General features: G+C 41.6%; 1 protein-coding gene across 1 annotated transcript; it reads right to left on the bottom strand.

Annotated features, from left to right (window-relative positions):
• Nucleotides 1–2,035: 2,035 nt before the first annotated feature.
• Nucleotides 2,036–3,653, bottom strand: lrata (lecithin retinol acyltransferase a). The gene is made up of 2 exons (XM_076992302.1): nt 3,112–3,653; nt 2,036–2,778 (listed from the first exon to the last, which is right to left on the bottom strand). Exons 1-2 carry the CDS (start codon nt 3,625–3,627, stop codon nt 2,626–2,628), a joined length of 669 nt encoding a protein of 222 aa, XP_076848417.1. The 5' UTR covers nt 3,628–3,653; the 3' UTR covers nt 2,036–2,625.
• Between the last annotated feature and the right edge of the window lie 15,623 nt (nt 3,654–19,276).

Below are 19,276 nucleotides of genomic sequence, written 5' to 3' on the forward strand. Positions count from 1 at the left end.
TATTCAGATTTCATTCCATATATTCAGACTTTCATTCCATATATTCAGACTTTCATTCCATATATTCAGGTTTTCATTCCATATATTCAGACTTTCATTCCATATATTCAGACTTTCATTCCATATATTCAGGCTTTCATTCAATATATTCAGACTTTCATTCAATATATTCAGACTTTTATTCAATATATTCAGACTTTCATTCCATATATTCAGACTTTCATTCCATATATTCAGGTTTTCATTCCATATATTCAGACTTTCAAGTGGTGAAAGTCTGAATATATGGAATGAAATCTGACGTCATCGACGCACTCGCGCCATTTTGTGCTTTCAGTTTGTGAACCGGGTATGGCGGCAGGCTGCTCGTTATGAGTGAGGCATCTCGTAATGCAGGGAAAATTTCTCCATAGTAGTTGGCTAGCGTGCTATCAGCTGTGACTGGCCTGATTCAGAGGTGCAGTTTGTATGTGTAATCATACTTCATGTTCAGATTCACACTGAAATCGTCAGAACAATACACCAGAAGCGGTAACCGCATCGCATGATGCGGCACAAAGGGCTTCCATACGGGAAGATAAACCTCTCAGTCCTCCTCAAACTGAACAGTGTGCAGATCCGCGCAGCACGGACTGGTTACCTGCGCAGTACACTGTGTCTGTACATACATACTGACTGACAACACGGCGCACATCAGCTGATCAGTGGGCCGCGCAGAGCGGGTCCATAGTTTACATCAGTGACTGTGTTTCAGCCATTCACACAGATATATATGCACTATTACAATACTACTGAATTAATGGCACTGTATGAATGTTCTGTAGGTCCAGTCGTATTGCACAAGTCACCGTCCGCGCTGCGCGGACATGCACACTGGTTCGGTTTGAGGAGGACTGTGAGAGTTGTATCTTCCCATATGGAAGCCCTTTGAACATGAGTAAATTTACACAAACACCGCAGCTCCGAATCAAGCTAATCACAAATAAATGTTCTATTTATTCTGCTTGTAAGCAGTACGCCACCATGAGGCTTATCTAAGCACTGAATGTGTGTAAGCTCTAATCCTGCAAGAGTGCTTGAGTGACTCAAAGCACATAAACAAACCAATTCTCACTTGAGAAACATCCTCACTTGGACAAGCAGATCTTGTTCTCAACCATGAGCATGAAGTGTAGAGTACAGAATTCATAATGCAATATTATCTCGCAATGACATGACATTCTCTTGTGTTTGTGCCGTTAAAAGCATTTCTTCTGATTTATTTATGTATGCTTCTGGCTCACATATTGACACAGGAAGATTGACAAACTATTTTTTCACAAACTGGATGGTGTCATGACTATGGCTGGAAAAGGTCTGTTGGGAAAAAGGTTCCCATGTATGATGAACAAGAATGGCTCTGTGACCTTTGCCCTTTGTAGTCTCTGCATCACCACCAAAAACATCGCAAAGCTGTCCATCATCATCGCACTGCTACAGGTTTGCTTGTCTTTTTTGTCACATCTAACAACACCAGACTACGACTTTGTCAGTAAGGGATTTCCTATTACCTTAACCACCCACCCCCTTCCATGAGGTATTATAGCTGGTGATTGGTCTCGTTACCCTCCAAAATGAACACGGGAACTCTCCCCACTTCTCCATTTCAAATGCTTTATATTTACAGGAGGATTTGAGACAGCAACATCGACACAGATACAATCCTTTTTATTACATGACCAAAGAATTCAATATTCCATATTACAGATTTTCAGTCATCATGAATTAGTGTTTTAAAAATAAAGATTGTGTGCAAGTACATGTCTTACATGATAATCTATGTACAAAAAAAAAAAACATACAAATTAAAATCCTCCATCATGATAAATAAGGTACTTCCACATGCTACACCTTTCTACCCTTATATGCATTCTTTTGGCCCAAGTTGTAATATGCATGTCCATATCACTATGAAACAAAACATGATCAGACTGGTCGAACTCTCAACAGTTTATCGACCATCGGGGGCTGTAACTTAAAAGATCAAGTACACTAGTTCATTAAAAACTTTATTAAATTCTATACCCTATCTGTTGCCTTGCATGGGTTGGGTTAGCCATCCTTCAACTTTCGTGGCCAACTTCTGACCAATGGCTGAATACATTTGGCTATTGGGTCACTCTCAATCCAGCTGAGGCATCTACACATTATACATAATGAAAAACGCCCTAAAACACAGCTGTGCCCAACATGCATACTACCAGGTTGAGCCATACCACTACCAAATAGTTAAGACAGTGTTAAGAACAGCTCACTGCCCAAATAGTGCAGTGTTCATCAGTTTCTGCAGGATCACTGAACAGGGTGAAGAAACTGTAATAAAACTGTGCTTGCCACAATGTGGCTGGTAAAATGGTTGTGTAGTTGTACATAAACATGCACAGGTATACATAACGTGGCCATAATGTGAGGTACAACGTAGGTTTTTGTAATGCAGTGTCTGCCGCGTGTGAACCATGTCAACATTGCTAGGCTCAACAAATCAGCCTCAACATTTTGCCAGATTCCAGGACTGCTGGATTGATTGAGTCCTCAGTAGGCCATCTGGAAGGTGACATTTCATGGTAAGAGTCCTTGAAGGGTTGCTCAGCCAGCCATCCACAGAGTGAACGGTATGAGGATTGTGGGTAATGTAGTTGTAAGGGCAAGGCCAAAGCAAAAGATGGACATGACTCCCAGAAGACTGGTCAGAAGCACGCTCCTCTGGTCACGAATGGCCATTTTCAGAACGTTACAGAACTGAAAGAAAATAAATATGCATCAATAGTTTAAAAGCAGCATCATAAATGTTGTGGTGGTGTGAAAGGCCTGCAAAACGTACCTAGTAATCATTAGTAATATGTAAAAATAGAGATACAGTTGTCAGAAATTTTATGTATTGATTACAATGCATTAATTATTTCAGTTTGGCTACATTATTTAAATTACTATTCAATACGTGTGTTTGGACAGCAACTGAATTTCAGTCAATATGGTAAACTGTTTTTTCGACAACACAGAAAAAAAATGTATATTAAAGTAATTGTGCGTTATATTTTCCTGTTCAAAACAAATAATTGAGAGAAATCTTACCTTGTCCGTCTGCTGACTGACAGGTGTTCCGTATCTACAATAAGTGACAAAATGCTCACAGTTATTCCAAAGCAAACTGTACGGGATCGCCCCGATGAGTTTTTCAGCTCTTCTCGCGACTTCTTCGTTTTGCAGTGCTTGCATGTTCATTTTCTTATCCATGTGGTTCACCAAGATATTTGCGCCGTACGCAAAGTCATGCACTGAATCGACACGCACGCTCGCATACTTGTAAATGCAACCTAAAATTAGTCTTTTGTTTGTAACTACTGCTTTGATTAGGTTTTTGTCGTTAGTTAATACGGGCATGATGTCGGGCATCAAGTGTGCGACAATATTATCTCCCAGATATATGCCGAAATGAGTGAACAGCGTGCGCTCAACTTCCAACAAATCACCCCTCTGGAGTAAAGGCGCTACGCATTTTGGTGCGCACTCTTCCGGCGACCACGAAGTTTTGAAAACATTGCAAAGAAGAAAGATCTTCTCGAATAAAAACGTCAGCGAGTCTTGCATTTTTGGCGTGAGGTGAGTGGCAATCCACACAGGATTTATATTCTATTTCCGTAAGGAGGAGACTGAAGTGCGGAACAATTCGATTGGCTGAAAGTGCTCTTCATGCGATATTATTTCCATCGTTAAATGCTGAACATTCTCAGTCATATGCCTATTTAATATAGGTTACAACACTTTGCACAAGTAGACAACGGTAGAGTTGTTTTATATCTGTAAATCACCACACTGGATTTGAAACAATAACTCTGACCTTAGATGTAAAACTCACCTTAGAGATTACTCAGTGTTTTGTGAACCATGAATCATGAAATATTTATGACATATTTTTAACGTTTCCTGGCTTTTTATATAACAATGGCTGCAAATTTTTTTATTGGCTATATGTGTACAGGTGCAACATCAATTCACTCTCGGGAAACCTAAGAACGTGTAGATTGTTTCCAGCTGCAGTTATACGTAATCTAGCGGTTCTCTCAAAATTAGGTGGACATGGAGAGTCAATGTTAATAAAGCAGACCATAATATGGTTGAGAATAAAGATTAATCAATCAGAGATATAGTGAAACATTAGTGCTGGTAAATTTTGACCAAAACAATGGACAATAACAATAATGAATTACTGAAAAATACTTTTTCGTTTATGTACACTATGTCGAAAAACCCATGACCACCATCTACCATGGATGTGTAAGAGATTGCACAGAGGACAATGCACTATAAAGGGAGGATGATTTTATCACAAGAGTTAGAATCTTGCATTCCTCTTAACATTTGTGTTACAGTGGAGACAGCAAGGATACAGAAGCATCTCAATGACTCAAACATCCAAAGACCTCAAGAACACGGATCCACATCTTGAAGGAGGACATGTTTTCGGTGGCAAAACGTGGAATGGTCAAGCACCTGAGCTTAAGTCTACTGGGCGTGCACCTTCCTTTCTTGAAGAAAGGACTAAAACAAAAGAATCGTATAAATTAGTAAGAACATCATTCTTGAAAGAATGTTGGAGCCATTAACTGCAATGGATTTGCAATTTAGTATTAAACATGACATGGGAGAAAGAAATAACTGCTATGAGAACGTCGACCAGTGGCGTGCACAGACATTTTGGGGGGCAAGTGCTCGGGGGTTTTCAATGGAGAAAAAGTCACGCATCCAACTGATATAATTCATATCCAATATACAGTCATGTCCTTCAGGTAACTTTTATCAGGTGACCAGTCGGCTAAAAATGCTTAGTAGTTTAGTGCTGTATGAGACATTTTACAACACAAGAAAATGATTTCACGTTGGGCTTAGAGGGCAAACGGTACGATTTGACTTGATGTGTATGTGACCTGGCTGGTGGGGCACGGGAGAAGAAGTCTATCTGTGAGCGTGTGTGCTGTGCTGAAGACGCTTCCTTCCACTCGCTGAACTGAACTGCTGCTGCAGCGCATCTGGTGTTAAAGGAAGAGAGGTCGGGTGTGTGTGAGGTGGTGGCTCATTTCAGGGCATTGTTTTTAATCGCTCAGGTTTTCAAAAGATCATTTCAAACCGACCTCAGTAAAATGATAATAATAATAAAAAAAAAAGAAGTTTCAAAAGGGCACTTTCGTTGATAAAGGGCAGAGTTGGTGGCTATCTGTGCACGCCACTCGACCCCACTGACACAAAGCAGGATGGAGTTGATGTCGCGGCAGCAAGATGCGAGACACTTGAGAAATGAAGTCTTTCTTCGGTTGTTTACAGTGTAGCACATATTACATTTAACATTTTCTAACATTACTAACCGAGGTGCACTAAAAACACGTTGGCAGAGTAAAAAGTAGCGTTGGTTTCCTGTAATGTTGAACAGGTGTCACCACGGTTGGTCTTTTAGCACACAGTTATCTGGATCTATTAGGTGGGTTCAACCTGCATGCCTTACACTCCGATCAAAATGTAAACAACCTTAACAATATCTTGCCTGAGCTGCTGTATATGTTACTCCGATATGTTGAGTCTGTGGGTACATCCATATTACTAGCTTGAAGTGACTCGGATCCATTTTTTCTTATCTGGTTTTCTCAGGGCTGTGTTCACACAAATCTGATCCGAGTCACGCTCGTGGTCCTAGGTCGGATTTGTATCCGATCTCAACAACAAGGGGGGAGAAAAGCATCTGCGAAAACAAACACTAGAAAGTTTTTGAAAATGTTTTGTCTTCTCAATCTCATCATTCGGTTTAGAAACTGTTTAATGACCTTCAGTGCAAAATGAAACGCATATACAAGCTGTTATAGCGTGTCCGTTTTTCACTTTTAATATGTGTTATTTCGTGAATACTTATGTTTATATTGGCGTTAGGGTGTTTTTGTTGATGGTGATGCAGGTGACTCGTGCAAAAAAGTCAGTGAGCGCATACGTGCTATTTCGGATTAGGCTACTGCAGATTACAGGTCACCTGCAGTTACGTTCCGTCAAGATAGGCAAATCTGATTTATGCAAAAATCTGAATTGAACAAATGCGGTTTATGGTGTGAATGTTGCCATTGACATCTCCAATGTACTGTGTTCTGAAAGAGACAACGATACTGTAGCAGAACATTATCGTTTAAAACAACTAACCTCTAACCTAAGAACAAAATAGTGATAGTATAATATTGAAGTGAAAAATTTCCTTCTCTTTTTAAACCCATAAGTATCAAAGCTTAACATGGCAAAAATAATTTAATTTCAGAATAAAAAATCAATTGAGCAGAATATACACAGAATCCCAACCGTGACCATTATGTATGCTGAAATGCCTTGTGAGTGTGAACTTGTGAGAAACCTAAAGTGATGGTTGCTTATACATGATGGTCTACCTCTAAGCCTTAGGCTGAGAATCATGGAAATGGGACCATGTTTACACAGGAATTCTCCCAGTGTCTGCCTGCCCTGGATCTTGGTCATGACTTGGGTGGCCATTGAAAGTGGTTAAAGGAACTGGATCAATACAAATGTAAATCAACCACTTGGCAGTTCAGTGTCAGCAGCCTTTCGTTGAAATTGCAATGACCCAGTGGAGTATTATAGAGGGTCTTAAAGCAGTTACTGTCTGACTGGACCATATTTGTTAAGTTATACTTATTATACCAGAGGCTAAGAGCAACCATGTGGGTTCAAGGGTCATCGTACTAGGGTACCAAGCTACATACATGTTTTGTATTTTAACTATGTTAAAACGCCTGATTCAAGCCATCAGGAAATGATTTAGGCTGCTATTACTAGTATGTACTAAAACGGAGGACCAAAAATGTGTTGTGCAGATTGGAAGTGAGAAGAATTATATAAATGTTTCCTCCCGATGAAGGTCCTTCTCTTTTGCTGCTATGCTGTTTTTTTAAGAGAATAAGTAAAAAGTTCTTGTTTTTGTGAAATCAGTAATGTTAAAACTCTAAAAGTATACCAGAAGGTGCGTCAAATCGTGCCTTCAGAGAGAAATCTTTGGCGTGCTGCTCTTTGTGAACACACAAGGTCTTAAGGTCAAATGTCATCCAGTGGTCCTTAGCTGTGACGTGCCAGACACCCAAGTCATGGGCAGGTCACCGGCCAATGAACTTCCATTGCCCTCGCCATGACCCCTTCTCTTCCCATCAACAGACTGGTCTCGTTTTCATGGGATGCCAGATAAGAACACTTAAGAAAACATTTGGGACTACAAACTTGGAATCTAACTTTGTTTTCATTTTTGTATGTGTTTCTAATCCAGGTCCTTTCCTAATTACCCAGCAATGGAAAATATCAAAACACAGATTTGGAAAGAGTCCAAGAAAGTGCTGATGGCATGAAAGCATCTCTGAAACCATGTTGCTCCATGTTTAGAATAGTATCCATGTATGTAGCTCCTGAAGCACTACTGCAGGGATGTTTCTGACCATCATAACTTTAAACAGCATGTTAGGACTTCACCACACGCTCTCATTGAAAATATCTTTGACCTGGTCGGTTCTGCATTGCATTTCCCCCAGACTTCTGCTTCCTTTTCTACATAGTTCACTTCTGGGCTGCATGAAAGTATTTGGTTGACACCTTGAATATTTATCTTAAAAAAAGACATTGCTCACTCCCTAGCTGAAATGGCTTATCTGCTAAATATACACACCCATTATTAACTCCGCCCACTCTTCCTTTTTCTCTTCAGGTAATAGTTACTGTAGGTGTTCTTATCATTATATACAAATGTCCCCAGCATGCTGTAACTACTTATGCTATTTCCAGTGATGTGGATGATTGCTTCATAACAATTCAAATTTGTATTCCAAAACAATATCTCCCTAAAAATCCTCCCATCCACTGTTACTCAGCTGATTCAGAAAGCTAGGTCAGCAGCTTGCAAAGTAGATCTTACCCATGTCAGTTATAATTTGCCTAATCTTTCTTTTCCATTCTCCCAGCCGATTAACATGTGTTTTGCCTCTGGTACAGTTCTACCTGACATAGGGATACAGTTGTTTCAGAAAGCATTCAGGCCCTGTTGTTGCACACTGTCATGCTGTGGAATTGAGTGGATAAAATAGCTATTTCCACCCATTAATTAACACACAATCATCTAGAATGACAAAGTGAGAAGTGTTTTGATTGTTAAATATGTTTAGGGCTTTCAGTGTACACAGCGGAGGAACCACGCACAGAACCGTCCATCTCTGCATTTCAACTGTAGTAACTGTAGCACAGCATAGATCAGGCAAGGATGCAAACTAAATAAAATGATGAACAGTGTGTTTCCTTGACATAAATATTTGGATGATGCACAACTTTCTTAAATTAAGGATGTCCCAGTGGCAACCTAATCACAGATTAACCGTATCTGTGATTGTGGAGTTGGTAATAGATCTAGATCTTCTACAACCCCGATCACAGGATGCATACTATGAGTAGATGACAGCACTTCTAGACGTTGCACTGGATAGCAGCATCTGCTTAATGTGGAAAGTGTAAAAGTTTGGTCATTTAAATACTCCAAAAATAACTGATTACAACTAAAATCTCTTTGCACAGTGGCATCTCCATTAGTTCCTGCTGATGATCACAATGCATCATGGTCAGTGGTTTTACTCTAGCTACACGTGTGTATCTGTACCTCAGCTATGGTCTAAGATATAATAGCCTTATATATGTTACTGTCACATCTATTATTATTATTAATATCTCATTTTTGTATGTATGATTGAATGGTATCCGGGATCAATGAGCTCCTTTACTGATCAGAGTGACAACTATGTTAGGAGGTCCTATAGATCAGTGAGTATGAGCTGCTGTGTGTGTCAAGGTGGCTTGGCGCCTGCCATGCTGCATAATCTCCTTAGCATGCTTGTTGGCATAGGGCTGTCCAGGGTCTCGCTTGGCCGGTGTGTCGGGCAAACCTGCAAAATGACTAGGCCCGTTTCCGATCACGCCAGCGACCCACCATGGTGAGCCGCATGGTGTCACTTATCTGTTGTCCTGCTGTGTCCAGAGGAGCGAGCAGCTTCTGGAGACTTGAGAAATGGCAGACGTCTCTTCCTCCGCGCTTTTGCAAGTTCAGGCAGAGTTCAGAGCTGTTTAGGTTCACAGGCAATAGAGAGTTGAGGTTTAGGTCAGCCAACCCCCCCAACCTCCCCCATATATCTCTTGCTTTCCACATTCAGAGTGCTGTCATACCATAAAAAAGGGTCAAAAAGCGGTCAGAAAAACAATGGTAGTGTTAGCGGTGGTTACTCTATGCATCCAACATGTTTATTTTTGCCATGGGCAGTGATAAGAAACATGCCAGCAATTTATGAAGTTGCAATAAAACAAAAGTTATTAAATCATATAAAAACGAGTCATATTTGTGAAAACCTTACAGACAATATAACCTCCGTCTGATGTAACTGCTTTAGGTTGCATTTGTAATTACCAGGTGCCTCCTTCCTCTCTTCCTGGAAAACAAATTGCATCTGAAAGTCGGGTTCTTTTGCTCGGAGTTGTGCAGCTGAGGTGTAAATGTTGAAGGAGAACAAGGAAATGGCTTCATCTGTTCGACTGGTCGAGCAGCCTCTTCTCCTGGGGCTCTAGCCTCCGTTCTGCACTGTAACACTTGGGGTCATCTGCAGTCTCACCGCACACATGGACAGAGCTGAGAGGGCCAACGTCATCTGCCTCATTCTGTCATTCACCTCATTCTCCCTTGAATCCCACCTGGGTAAAAATGTGATTAACACACACACACACACATGGACGTAATTTTGATTTCAAAAGTGGGGGGGACATAGATTCGTCGCTATTTAAATATTTGGTTTTAACCGTAAAAACTGGGGGGGACCAAAGCCGGCTTTTGAAAAAGTGGGGGGGACATGTCCCCCCCGTCCCCCCCCAAAATTACGTCCGTGCACACACACACACACACACACACACACACAAAAGCCCTATTTGAACCGGTGTTGGTACAAGTCTGAGCAAGACATCTCCTGGACCCTGAAGGTAGTTTGGGACCAAATCTACGAAGTGAGCATTTGACAGAGAGCACTAATGAAAACAAGGTGACTGTTTATGGTGCTGTTGTGTGACCTGGGCAGTTTTACCAATGAGCATGTCTTCTACCCAAAATGTTGACACAGCCTGAACTTTAAACTCCAGACGGATTTTTGGCATCCAAACGGTGTGTTGCCACACTAAGCAACTGGGTTTCCTAAATGCCACTTTTTGGTGTTTCACTGCAAGGAAGCTGGTGAAAGAGGCAAAAATGTGTTGAACAAGAAATTAGATGAAAAATACTCGGGTACACTTAGACAGAGGCGTGGCTGTGTAGATGAACTCGGCCAGCTCACCGTGGGCTTAGCTTGTATTTTTACAACAACGCAATTCAAAGCTAATTAATTGCAAATTGCAGCATAATTGGCAGCATTTACAATGAAGGAAAATGAGAAGGACTTGGGACTAATTATTTGGGGCTACCATTGACATCTAAGACACTAAATAAATGTGGACACGTTTTCTCCTCAGACATGCTCTGTGTCTGCTGGCACTGTCTAGAGCCACTGATTACACAACTGTAAAGAGAAAAGGGTCTCTCTGTATGCACATATGAGTAGTAAAAACCCCTTGAATTGAAGACTTGCAAATACATTTGTTTAGGAAGAGAAGGAGGGTCAGGTACAAGAAAGCAAAACAATCTAACAAAAAAAGAAATGTCTACCAGTAGTAGTTTTGGCATGAAGAACATTATCAAAATCCTAAGCTGTTCTTGCAGATAGGCAGTTGCAACAGAAGGAAACCAGGAAATAAATGTGCGCCTGCTTGGGTGTTAAGGAGTGTCTGAGTCAAGTTATATATGAATCAAGAATATATATACATGTTCTGTGTGGAGCCCAATTTTGCAAGAGTTTTGTTAGGTAGGATGCTGTGTACAAGTGGGAGAGGCTCCGCCCACACACAGGCTGGATGTATGTGAACATGTAACTTCCAAGTGGAGACGAAGGTTGAGTGGACACATCCCAGCAGGTTGAGCAGGCCCTACAAAATTCCCCATTTTCAAATTGATCGAAAATTGATAATCTCTGAATGAAAGTGTTGTAAGGGTTTGCTATTTGGCGATGACATAAAATTTGTTGATGTCTCTCCTGTGTTCACGGAGTTCATGTTCAACACACAGAGTTGCTGGTGAGTATGCAGACAGTAGTGAACACATCATGTGTTAGTGGTGAGTAGGCAGACACTAGTGATCACAGCATATACCAGTGGAAATGCAAATGCAATGCAAACTATAGCAACATTTTTACCCAATAGACCCATAACACCATACCATAAACACAGACAAAGGCTTGACAGCAATTTCAAGAATCTGTGGCTGTTTGATTAGTTAGAAACATATTTGTACATGGTACGTCCTACCCTATCTAAAACATAGGTTTGATTCAGTCAAATCACAAATCAAAGCTTTCAATGGGCACAAAATTGTTTAATCAGTGAGAGATCATTAAATCTAAAGGCTACCACATCACAACATTGGTAGTGATTATAAGTATTAGTAAGAAAAATTGATCAATGTACCTACATTCAGGGCCATAACCAGGATAAACATTTTAGCCTCATCTGTTTTGAAGATATGGCTGTTCAAGCTATTTCATTTCAAGTAATAAACCACAGTGTAGAATATCTGTAGGCCTTTCTAACCAGTGTTGTTTTTTCAGTACTTTCCCTGTGTTTCATCATAATGTCCATAGGGCTGCTTATTCTGGTTTACACCTCATTAATTTTTCAGCAAACATTTCCACTTCCACAAATGTCTTAAACTCATGCTAGACAGCTTGAGTGCTATTCAGTTAGGTTTTTTTTGTACTTTAATTATTTAACTTGTATTATTTACCAATCTAATTTTTACAAAAGTACATGCTTAATAAATCATATTTCATAAATCACAAATCATTTCACATTTGTTCTTATGTTAATGTTCTTGTTTTATATGAAAACATTTTAAATGTGCTCCTGGTTTATTTGCTTTGTAAAGTGGACAGATGACAGAAAAAAATAAGCAATTAATCATTTTGAGGGATTTTTTAATATTCTTGTATGGTATTCTGTCAAATGACTCAATGTTCAATGTCTGACTGAACTATTTTGTGGGGGAAAGACCATCAAGTGTCATTAGGCTAGGTCCAGCTTAGCAACGGCATGGCAACTAGTGCAGTTAGGTAAATCCTCAGCTATGTGCTGTGTTGTCAATAATCACATAGCATTTATGCAATGTAGGCTCCATTCCACATAACATTATCAAAATGTCAGTGTTTACACAGTCAATTTCATGAGTGTAGATTCGGGGGTGGGTTGAGACCTCTGTGTCATCACGTCTAGTTACAGCTCTGCCTACAGGCCTGCAAGGAAAGGCAACTTTATTTATATAGCACCTTTCATGCACACCAGCAATTCAAAGTGCTTTACACAAGAAAAAAGAAAACACAAACAAGTAAAAAAAAAAGAATCTTATCACAAGCCAATATCTATCACCTTCGGAAGGTTATTGCCAAAAATTATAAATGAAAATTCAAAACAAGATTTTAAATTAATAAAATAGCAACTCAAAATAATTAAATAAAGTATTTAAATATATAAAATCAACAAAGCATTTAAACTACAAACTAAATATGTGAAAGACAAATCAGTCTCTTTGTTGATTTTGTTCTCCATATACCATGTGGACACAACAGTCATTACTTCCACTCCTTATGTTGTATTCTCTGTTTCAGATGGATTTCAGTTACCTGGTACATGGAGCCCGGGACACTGTTTAAAACGATATCTGAAATGAAGATCGTTTGCACTTCTGCTCAGAGGTTGCATTTAATCTGGAACCTCTCTGGAGGTTGGATGAATTTACACTACAGATGTAAAACACTCGTTCCACTGTGTTAGAAAACAGTAATAGCCTCTAGACATGGGCTCTCATGCTATGATCAGTTGTGACTAGTATTTACTCTGCACAGGTCAAACTCCAGTACTAGAGGACAAATAATTATATTTATAGAATGGCACACTTTTTAAGTAAAGAATAGAACCATAAGTGTCCCAATAAAGACGTTTTTGAGTCCTGGTGATTGTTCACAGGCTGAATTTAAGAAATATGTTCAGGGAACTAAATTACTATGGACTTCAAGTTCTAGGTTTAGGTAGTCTTATTGATATTTAGTGTCTTTTAGTGTCATGTATATACGCTGGATATGATTATAGCATACCTTGTTTATTTGTGCCCTCTAGTGGATAACTTTTACTATTGCGTCTGCAACTTATTAAATTTGAGAAAGGATGGTTAAATATGTTTGAGAACGGTTAACGATGAAAACTAAGATTATGGGAAGAGTTGTAACAATATCAGTTCCACCGATCACGGATAAGATAGGAGTCATGTGATCGTTCCAGTATTTACCCAGTTCCTCCCTGATCCCACATAGTGAATATCAAGGCTGTAAACAGGCACATGCAGATTCCGTCACGGAAAAAACTGATTTTGAGGTGAGAAAGTAAATTTCTCAATCAAAACTATATTTTGTTTTGTACTTATACTATTGCAGATAAAACCATATGAATTATATTACATTAAACTGTAGTTTCCCAGGTATATTGTGATGCATTTTTCCCCTGTTCATTTCAAATCACCTTGCTAATAGGCTACAGCTAGTTAAACAATGGCTGACAGGGGTGGGGTGGGTTGTAACACAGCTTTTTAAAGTATTACAACCATCAACTTACATACAACTAAGAAAACTTTCTTGATTTTTAATAATTTTAAAGAAAGATTGACAGAGGTGTGCCTGTAAATGTTTTTAAAAGAAGCATCTGATGAGGTCACAAATAAGGGCAAGTCAGTCAGATCAGTTGCAAAGGCACATGGTATCTGCCATGTAACACACACACACACACACACACACACACACACACACACACATTGACGTTGTTTATTATTCGACCTACATGTTCTTTACACAGGTATATTGTATTAGTGTTCATTAAGCATACATATTGCTAAATAAGTTTATTCTAGTACACTGATTTACACGCTGAAGCAAAAAGTGTTACAACCATACCCGGTTTCCCTTACATACATACATTAATACAGAGGGAAATTGAAGCATCCAGTTAAAGACAGTTAAATCCACAACAAGACTAGTGCAATGCAATATAAGGTGTTCTAAAAGACTAAATTATACAAACTGTACTAAAATGTAACGTAATGAAATTAAAAACTGGGTGATACTCACTGTAAAAGGATGTACAACGATGCGAAAGACATCCTCTTTGGATAAAGTGATGATGTGGAACGATGCAAAAAATATTAATCATTAACTGTAGAAACCAAAACCATATATCCAAAATCTAAAAATATATATGTAAATATGCAATACAATGAGACCAGTACAAGCATATGTAATATGTAACAAACATACATATGGAATATATGTTGACCATAATTACGTATGATAAGTAACTGTCTAGTATTTAATCTTAAGATTAAGAATTTCAACTCAGTCAGTTCCTGGTGAGTTAAAATGTTTGAGGGCTCTTGGAATGATCTCCAGAGTCGGTCTTGAACAGTTATAACGCTGGGGCGAAAGCGACAGACGAGACAGGAATCCTTTCAGTTTCGCTTTCCGACGTTACTTTTATTTACACTTAACACAAGCGCAGATAGGCGCACATGAAACAGTTAGCAACGAACATGTATGACTCCAACAACGATGAGCACAGGACACCGCGCGAATGTACATTAAATAGACAAACCACATAAACCCCAAGTGATGACGAGACGAGCCACAGGTGAGACGGATTAACACAAGACATAACCGCACCCACGGAGATCCACAGACGCAGACGAGTAGACGCAGACGACGTAAACACACGCCCAACAGGGAGGGCTCGGGGACCGTAACGTGACAACAGTTCTCAGACCACAACCTTCCACTGAACACACTTCTCTGTTTCATGCGGTGGTGTGTAATGGGTGACTATCATTGTCTGTGATAGAAAGCAGTTTGTCCAAAAGTCCTTCTCTCTGTCAGTGTCATCAGAGAGTCCAATTCTACTCTTCTGACCAGCTTATCCAGCCATTGTGCATCTTTCCTCCTGATGCTACAACCTCAGCACACCACATCATAGAACAGAATGCTGGTAATATTAGATTGGTAGAATATCTGTAGAAGCTTCCTCCAGATGTTAAAGCACTCCAGCCAGATATATCCCTTCCTGTAAAGAGTGTCTGTGTTCAACTGCACACTGACCGGTCCAGTTTGTCCAGCTGCAGTCCAAGGTCCTAACCACCTCCACATCAACCCCCTGAATAGAGACAGATTGTGGGGGTGGTCCAGACCTAAATGTTCATGACACGTCTCAGAAGTCAGGCTGGAAGTCAGGTGTATAGAGTATGAACAGAAAGAGAGAGAGCACAGTCTCCTGTGGTGCTCCTCAGGGGCGCAGATGGAAATTCTGAAGTGACGGGGACCAAGCTGTACAATATATATATATATATATATATATATATATATATATATATATATATATATATATATATATATATGTACAATATATATAAATCTAGCATCTACAATATATATATATATATTGTAGATGCTAGATTTCGGATGGGGTCAATATAAATCTGGAGGGGACATGTCCCCCCTGTGCCATCTGCGCCCCTGGTGCTCCTGTACAGTTGACCTCAGTGTCAGATACTGTGGTCTGTCGGTGAGGTAGTCTGTGATCCAGGTTACAAGGTGTGGGTTCACCTCCTTCCTGTCCAGCTTTCCTCTAAGGTTTAGGGGCTGTATTCTGTTAAAGGCACTGGAGAAGTAAAAAAAAAACATTATTATGACAGAGCTAATCCTAATGGGCAATGGGCAATGATTATCCACAATAAACCACATTGTTTGGTTTGAATATTAGCATGACCACATTGTTTGGTTTGAATATTAACATGATTAGGGCTTACAGTTAACAAGCATTTGGGCCAAACAATTTTGTGTTAAAAACCTTTTTTCCAAGTTAGCTAGCTACCCAATGTCACGGTCACAGCTCCAGACCCTTCCCTGTGGGCGTGCCGCTATGTCGTCTGCGTGCTGTTATGTCCATATTAGTAGTTCCGTGGGTGTGGGTTGTTTGTGAGCGTGTTCGTAGTCTCACCTGTGCCTTGTCTCGAGATCACGAGGGTCTGTGTTAATCACCTATTTAATGTGCGTTCGCGCAGTGTCTTGTGCTCGTCTTTGTCTAAAGTTCATGCCCGTGCAAGCATACGCGTCAGCGTGCTTGCACCGTTTGTGCTGGGCTTTACGTGTTTGTCGTCAATAAACGTTGTATGTTGCACCTTGCAACGCTCGTCGTGCATCCTTCCTGCGAGCGTTACAGAAAGACGAGCCATACAGATGCCCGGATATGCCAAGCATGCAAAGGGGAAGAAGAAAAGCCGGCGTCACCACGGTACTTCCCCTGTGCGGCGTCACGATGTTCCCGTCGCCAAGCAGACCATGGAGCAGGACCCGTTCTGCGCATACATGCTCAGCGTGGCTCAGGACACGGAGGACGCAGACCGCGAGATGCGTGTGGAGGGAGAGACAAACCCCCCCCCCCCCCCCCCCCCCCCCCCCGTGGAACTGCCACCCCATGCGACGGGCATCTGCGAGTTAGAGGAGAAGAGCGCACCGCTCCTGGTCTTCCCCGAAGAGGAGGAGACCAGTGAGCCGTTCATGGTAGGGGTAGGCGCCGTTGTCCTCACTCCCCCCGAAGAGGAGTTCGGGAGTGAGGAGTCCGGAGAGGGGGAGAGCGAGGATGAAGCCAGCTGCTCTTCCTCCTCGTCAGTGGCCCCTCTGAAGTCGGACGAAGAGAGAGAAAGACCCCCTCCGTCCCTGTACTCCGAATCAACGGTGTATTACGGAGAGGGGGAGGACGTTAGTCTCCCTCCGTCTCTGTACTCCGAGACAACGGTGTGCTACGGGGAGAGAAAGAGCGCCAGCCCACCTCCGTCCGTGGGTTCGACTCCCTCCGGGTTTAACAGCGAGAGCGAGGGAGAAGACCGCGAGAGCGAGGGAGAAGACCGCGCCTCGGTGGGCTCGGCGGAAGACGCGCGAGGAGAGAAAGGGTATCCGCTGAGCAGGGAAGCCTCTCAGGCTCTGTCGACGAGGAGCAGCATGAGCTGGTCGCGCTGCCCAGCCTCGGACGAACCCATGTCCCTGGACCAGAGTGTCTCAGAGGGGAGAGAGGAGCCCATGTCCCTGGACCAGAGCATCTCGGAGGAGCTCGAGAGGGTCCCGGCGCGGTTAACGGTCCGGAGTAGGGGTTCTCTGCACAGAGGGAGTGGCTGCAGAGGTCCGCCGGCGCCCGGCGTTGAATCTCGGTTCCGGCTCTGCCCAAGAAGATGGTCAACGCTCCTCGGGAGAAGCCCCCGGGCGCAAAGACCGGAGGGACTCCGCCGCCTGTTTCGCCTGCCCAGCCTGCTTTCCCTGGAGGGATAGCACCACCGCTTGCGCTCTGGCAGGCAGCCCAAACGCTGTCGTGATTGCACCTTGCAACGCTCGTCGTGCATCCTTCCTGCGAGCGTTACAGAAAAGGTCTTCCTGTAGCTTTGGCTCGGTTCAGGCCAGTCCCCCCTCTACCGATGCCACCGGCTTCTTGCCAGGATCAGGAGGTCACAGTGGGGTTTGAACCCGGCACTGAGTGGCCGGTCGCCCAACACCTTATCCACTGACCTACAGGCTAACCTTTTCTGTAAAGCTCGCAGGAAGGATGCACGACGAGCGTTGCAAGGTGCAACATACAACGTTTATTGACGACAAACACGTAAAGCCCAGCACAAACGGTGCAAGCACGCTGACGCGTATGCTTGCACGGGCATGAACTTTAGACAAAGACGAGCACAAGACACTGCGCGAACGCACATTAAATAGGTGATTAACACAGACCCTCGTGATCTCGAGACAAGGCACAGGTGAGACTACGAACACGCTCACAAACAACCCACACCTACGGAACTACTAATATGGACATAACAGCACGCAGACGACATAGCGGCACGCCCACAGGGAATGGTCCGGAGCTGTGACCGTGACACCCAACTGAATGTTTACATTTTACTGCCTTGATAAATCACATTCCCTGTAATTGTGCTCAATTTTATGGAGTGAATGCAAAACAGAAAAAATATATCAAAAGTATATTTAAAAAAATATAATTGGTTATTTGAAACTTATTTTCGTTTGCATTTTGACAAGTTTTTGGTTCCATTGTTTTTGTTTTTTTGGATTTTCCCAGTAAGGTCTTTTGCTTCTGGAATCTCTCTTTGCTTCTGCTTCGTTTTTTGCTTCTGAGCAGTAAAATAATAGCACCCAGATCAAATCTATGAACTCTTCACTACATGGTCATTACCAGTAAAATGGACAGTGACATATGACTCATTGTATTCAAACATTGCATTTGCATTTGCATGTGGGGGTGTGTGAGCATGAGAGAGAGTGTGTGTGTATATGCGTGTGTGTGTGTATAACCATGTCAGCGATTTAGTGTGCTTTATTTGTTGTTCTCTCAATAGGCAAAAACATTTAATCATTAACCGGGACTCGGACCTCTTGGGTCTGTGGAGCAATGTGGATTGTTTTTGCTGTGTAATTGTAAGCCTCCTTTGTACAATTTAGCCCATTTACAAACTTCAGTCCAGTTAAGTTTTGAACTATGTCAAGTCAATCAGTTAAAAGGATTTGTATGACAAGACAACATGTCAATACAGTGTCAACAATAACCTTGATGAAGTAAGACATCAAGACCACATTTTGACCACACTTAGAACCTATCATAAATGATTTAGTGTATTTGGCACTATATATGGCAAAGTTCTGGATGATTTGTTCACCATGATTTGCAGACCATATACAAACATATAAAACAAAGTCAATCCATCAAGACCACACATTGTACACTTCTGTTTATTAAGTCCCACTATAAACTTCTAAAAACCTCCACTATGCGTTTTTGTGTCTTCAACTTCCTAACACACATGGGTCTGATTTTATGCTGAGCCTCTGGGTTAATCTTTTGTGGAGATTATGGTAAGTGCTCTGAGTCAGCCTGTGAGCAATAGGGGTGGTGAGTTTGCTGTTAGTGAGCGATTGCCATATTTGTACAGTGCACCGTTATCTCCATCCCCGCCGAG

This window comes from Brachyhypopomus gauderio, unplaced genomic scaffold (assembly GCF_052324685.1).
Source record: "Brachyhypopomus gauderio isolate BG-103 unplaced genomic scaffold, BGAUD_0.2 sc92, whole genome shotgun sequence".
Taxonomy (NCBI): domain Eukaryota; kingdom Metazoa; phylum Chordata; class Actinopteri; order Gymnotiformes; family Hypopomidae; genus Brachyhypopomus; species Brachyhypopomus gauderio.